We start from the raw sequence: 5,807 nt of genomic DNA, 5'->3' as shown, positions 1-5,807 counted from the left end.
AATAATAAAAACACAAATTTACCTCCATATCTCTTTAGAGACAGTCGTTTGTCAAGAGAACAAAAAAAAGGATCAGTTGGCTGTGACGTATGTCGCTGTGACAGAGGCTAAGCTAAGAAGCTAACAGTGTGCTGTAAACAACCCTACTGAGAGGAGAAATACACCGAGCTGAACGAGACGACTGTAAATGAGAGCTGCTGCTTTGTCAGACTAATTTAATTTAATTATGAAGCTGCTAAAACAAACAGTGGAGCTTATTAAAAACTAAACATTCACAAAATAAGAAATGCCATGTCCCTGTTAGTGCTGCACAAATTAAATGTCTTGTCTCTGACATGCAGACAGATGTGTAGCAGCTGTAACAGAAAACCTCTCCAGTCATTCAGTCTGACAACAAATCTGCTCTAATTACTAATAACTCAGAAGACACATTTGAAAAGTCTTCAGCTACATCTGACAGATACACAGTGCTCCAGTTTTCACCATGGATCAACACCTGTCAGTCACCAGGGGCACAACAAGTGGGGGTGGCCACGGGGGGCTGTGCCCCACCACTTTTATCCTCTTGAGTCCCAAGCTTTGTGCTTATTTAAATATTTCCCAGCTATATACAATTAGTAGAACCTTATCAATATAAATGTTTTTTGAAAAACTAAGAATTAGAAATATTAATATATATTTTACTCAAGAGTGGAAATAAAAAATAAACTTAAAATAGTTCATCTAAATAAAGACAACTAGCATAAAATAAATGTCCTAAATGTCAGGATGAAGCTTTTCATGAGGTTAGAGGCATTAAAAAAATGTTGATTTTTTTAACTGGACTTTTATTTTGAAACTGTAATTATTTCTCTTCCATCAGGAAGGCTTTGTCAGTTGAAAACGTGAAACATCTTCAACAGAATGCTCCTCCCCTCGGTGCACCCAGCACACTGTGCAGATTGTGATGTTCAGTACTCGATCAGTTCATTGTGCTAACATTTTAACTGATCTCTTTTCTATGTGAGTCATATATCACCTGGTTCACATCTGACCCAATCAGAAACAGTGCAGAATCATGACTTCCTGTTTTCAACTGATGTCCTGATGAAGGAATCAGGAATATGAAACCTGAGGATGGATGAGTACTGATTCACGTTGCCTCAGTTAAAAATTCATGCTGTTTACTTTCCCAGAGATTTATGTGGCCTTATCTGGTCCCCCCGCTTCAGATGTTATCATCCATGAAATGGACGTTATTAGGTGTTATCAGTCCCATAGAATGGCTTCAGAATGTCCCACCTGTGCCGGTTAGCAGGTTCCCCGTCCCATAGAATGGTTTCTGATTGTGAACTGGTTAATATGAGGCATAAAACCACTATCTGGTTAATATGAGACATAAAACCACTATCTGGTTAATATGAGACATAAAACTACTATCTGGTTAATATGAGACATAAAACCACTATCTGGTTAATATGAGGTATAAAACTACTATCTGGTTAATATGAGATATAAAAAACTGGTTAATATGAGGCTTAAAGCCACTAAGGTTAACTTTAGAGCAAATGACATGGTTAGTGCTAAAGACACCGCCCTCCAACAGTTGTATATTGTGGCCTTCCAATAGGGCAATGGGTAGAGTGTCGGACCAGGGCTTGAGACTGACACAGACACAAAAAATTATTACAATATGTTTTGGTTATTTACACATTCATTGTCATTGATATATTAACCCATTAGGGGGCACTGTTGGGACAGTCTGAAGCCTAGAAGGCACAGTAGGGACCCTCTGAAGCCATTGTATGGGACTGGTAACATCAGAATGCCCTGTCTGGTCAAACTAAAGCGTTGTATTTGTTTGTTTTTCTTTCAGGTAAAGACTTGGTTTCAGAACCGACGAGCCAAGTGGCGAAGACTAAAACAGGTGAGAGGCTCGATGTTCTGAAGTCCAACTGGGTCAGGCTGTTCGAGTCGTAGTTTCATAATTTTGTGTGTGTTTGTCAGGAGAATCCTCAGGGCGGGAAACGGGAGGTGGAGGACGACTGTGTGGTCGGGAGGAGCAGTAAAGGAGACAAGACATCAGAGGAGGTGGGGGTCCAGAACCCGGAGCAGAGACAGACGGGCCTGGCCTCCCAGGTGGAGCAGGGTGGTCACTGTGGACCCCCTCTGACCCTGCAGGAGACTCACACAGATCTGGACTCTGATGTGTCAGAGGACTCAGACCAGGAGCTGGACATAGAAGAATATAATGAGTTTACACTGAACCCATAGTTCTGATGTCAGGTCGGATCCGGTCAGGTCATCCAGCTGAGTAGTAAAGACTCGTGGGTTTTTAGTCAGCCCCTCCACCATCACCTGTGTTCGTTTTCTCTGGTTTACATGTCAGTGACACATGAAAGGATCAAAGCCCTTGAAGGAATGATGTCGCCCACCGCCTCTCAGGCCAGATCTCTTCGTGATGAGAAGGGATGAGTCGTAGAGGTTTTAGACAAGGCTTGAAACTGATGCAGGATCTGATGAGATGTGATCACCCTCAGAGGATGTGTTGTAAATGACTCTCAGCTACTACCACCTCAGATTTTACATGAGTGTCTGTAAAACTCCCTGTGTTGTGTTGGCTGTAGTCAGCTGTGGCGGTGGCTCAGTTCAGGGGCTGTGTCCTTCCAAGTTTGCATTTATCGGACATTTACGTCACTGTCCCTCGCCGAGGGCTGTCCCAGTTCATGGGCTCCTCCTCATGGGGCCAACGAACACGGTCCAAAAAGTCCTGAAAATAAAGGCTGCATCTGATTATCTTTCCTGGCTGTGGATGTCCCAGGATTCTTTGCGCCGTCAGCAAACTAAACAGGAAAAGGAAGACGGCCGAGTTTTTTTTTAACCGAGTCAACAGAGTTTGGACATTCTTCATGGACCAAAGAATTTGTTTTTAAATGTAAGTTTAGCAACTCAGCTGATTAAACTTTTGCTGCAATGAGATGTCGAATAAAATGCAACTACAAGTACTGATACTGGAGCTAAATTTTTATTTATTTACGTTTAAAGTTTTATTTGGGAAGTTATTCATCCTGTGAAAAGACATATAAAACACAACAGCATAGTAACGGGCTGAGTTTTATAAAGTGATATGTGATCAGTTAAATTTTAAAGTATAAATTAAAAATGATTCTCAGCTACCATCACAGCAAATTTTAACTCAATAAGAGTAAATTTGACTCCGTGAGATATTTTGCTAACAGACAGACAAATACACATAGGGTCCTTTCACCTTTGGTGGCGGGCGACATAAAGTAATTTGAGTTTTTTGCAAAGCTGAATGTGGATCAGTTTTTTATCTGTTTTGAATGATGTCCAATAATTCAGAAAAGTCCAATAAATCTGTTTTTGTTTCTCCTTCGTCAAGAACGTTTGAATTTATAATCCACAGTTTTGTTTTGTATTTGTGTTGTTCTGTATGATCTGTATATTTACTTTCCTTTTTCTGTTCATTTGTTTTTGCTCTGAATGATGAAAACCTTTCTGTCTGTATAAAATGTGATATTTAGTGAAATAATCAAAAGTAGCATCAAAGTTAGTTTGTTCAGTCATTTCTAATAAACTACAGTATTTTATAACAAGAACAGATGTGTGGAAACAGCTCTTTGTCAACAAAAAGACAATTAAAGACCAGATGTGGATTTAATGACAAACTTATACAAAAACTAGACACCACATGGTAACATAAAGACCCCCGCAGGCAGAAATGCACCAGAACTCCGAAGTCTTTATTCCTAATAAATGTCATGCTACAAGGTGCATCCCAAATTTGTAGTGGTTTGGGTGGGGCCTTTTTTTGTGGGGGTGGGGGGCATTGGTTGACCTGATGGACAGCCCCTCATCAGAGCTGAACAACAAAATAAATCTGAAGCTCCTATGTTTAATAGTTTTTGAGCTATAACTATTTTTGCATGTCCTGATACCACTTTGTCAGATAAATTAGGGGTCCGGGGGAGGGGTGGGGGCACTGATTGGTGGGCCTGATGGATAGAGCTTCATCAGAGCTGAACAACAAAAGAAATGTGAAGCTTCTATGTTGAACAGTTTCTGAGTTATAAGCCTTACATATGTCCAGACACCCCCTCTTTGAAAAGAGCCCCCTCCTCAAATATGGGGTCTATCATAAAACCGTTGGCTGGTGCAGTGTAGGTCAGACTCATCTACTGTCCTGACTCATTTCATGTTGATCGGTGCAGCTGTTTTTGTGCTACAGTTGACCAAAAATCACTGGAAAAAAAAACATTACGAAAATTATTTGACTCCTGTTTACACTTCACGTGCGGGGGTGAGAGGGTGGGGGGGTCAGGGGTCATAATAAGAACAAAAGATGAGAAGGGATGTTTTCTGTAAATAACAATGGTTTTCTTAGGATAACGAGTTGGTTTTCCTCTTGTGCCTCAGTCAGTAGATGAAAACGTCCTAAGTCCTTTTTAGACTTGTGTGCCCCGTTGAGACATTTAGTCAGACCACTGTCCCTTCAGTCAAACCTAATGATGATTCTCCAAAACTATAATGTACAATAAATTATTATTTAATGAAAATTATATTATTACCATATATTATTATATATTATTAACTCCCCAGAACGTTTAATTCTCAGACATTTTATTATTTTCAACTCAAATTAAACAAAGATAAAAATGTTTGCCTTGAAAGTGAAAAAGTAATTGAATTAATAAACCAGGTGAAGGAAGCAGCAGTATCTAAAACACGTCAGAAACTCGACCAAATGAGAAAATTCCATGAGAAATTTGTGTTTTTAATGGATTCCATTTTGTATCAATTCCATGATTCTGTCTGCATTTTCCACATTGTGGAAATCATGGGGACCTACAAATCTTTATCCTATTTTATTATATTTTTTACACACCTGGGAAAGTTTTCCATGTAGCCCCTGTAATATGCTCGCGTACCCCAAGGTGTACGTACCCCAAGGTGTACGTACCCCAAGGATGTACGTACCCCAAGGATGTACGTACCCCAAGGTGTATGTACCCCAAGGATGTACGTACCCCAAGGTGTACGTACCCCAAGGATGTAAGTACCCCAAGGTGTACGTACACCAAGGTGTACGTACCCCAAGGATGTAAGTACCCCAAGGTGTACGTACACCAAGGTGTACGTACACCTTGGGGTACMTACKRCCWWGGTGTACGTACACCAAGGTGTACGTACACCTTGGGGTACGTACCCCTGGGAATCACTGCTGCACCGCAGTCGGGCCAGCCGTCTTCTTAAATGTACAGGACAAACAAAATTCCAGCCTGTGGTCAACGTGTTGATCGATGCCAGGCTCTCCACCATCTGACATTTTCAGCTTCAGTACATTTTTGGAAAGGTTTTAGGAACACTGATCACGATCATTCAAGAAAAAATAATCATCTTGTTATCTGGAGAAAACAATGAATCTTCTGGTGAGAATGGAATAAATTATCTCGAGAAACACTCATCATTATCTTGTGATAAAGACATAATGTTTCAGAAATAAAGAAAACATCCATTATTGGCTTCTGTAATTATGTCCTCATCTTAAAGTATACATAAAATTCTTTAATAAAAACTGGTTTGAAATAATTTGACATTAAAGTAAATTGACCAAAATACATAAAAAAGTAAACTTTGTTTGGTGTTATAAACCTTTAAATTAAAATGACTGTCCAGTTTAGGCTCATTTATTGTTAAACAAGAATAAAGGCTTACCATTACCTGAAGTAATGCCCTGTATGCAGACGCAGGTCTGTGGATTGTTTCTTTCACTGGTTCATGAGATATTTTGCTAACACAAACCAGAC

At 39.9% G+C, this 5,807-nt stretch overlaps 1 protein-coding gene across 1 annotated transcript in view; it reads left to right on the top strand.

The window, feature by feature from the left end:
• hhex (hematopoietically expressed homeobox) overlaps positions 1-3,599 on the top strand; it is a 5,968-nt gene extending 2,369 nt beyond the window's left edge. The window contains exons 3-4 of the mRNA XM_013999874.1: positions 1,856-1,906; positions 1,987-3,599. Coding sequence (XP_013855328.1) covers positions 1,856-1,906; positions 1,987-2,253 — 318 coding nt within the window. The 3' untranslated portion in view covers positions 2,254-3,599. The remainder of the gene's footprint in view (positions 1-1,855; positions 1,907-1,986) is intronic.
• The last annotated feature ends 2,208 nt before the right edge of the window (positions 3,600-5,807 follow it).

The sequence above is a fragment of the Austrofundulus limnaeus genome, unplaced genomic scaffold (genome assembly GCF_001266775.1).
Source record: "Austrofundulus limnaeus strain Quisiro unplaced genomic scaffold, Austrofundulus_limnaeus-1.0 Scaffold2532, whole genome shotgun sequence".
In the NCBI taxonomy this organism is placed as follows: domain Eukaryota; kingdom Metazoa; phylum Chordata; class Actinopteri; order Cyprinodontiformes; family Rivulidae; genus Austrofundulus; species Austrofundulus limnaeus.
The sequence above is the reverse complement of the archived record's forward strand: the minus strand, read 5'-3'. Positions and strand labels throughout refer to the sequence as shown.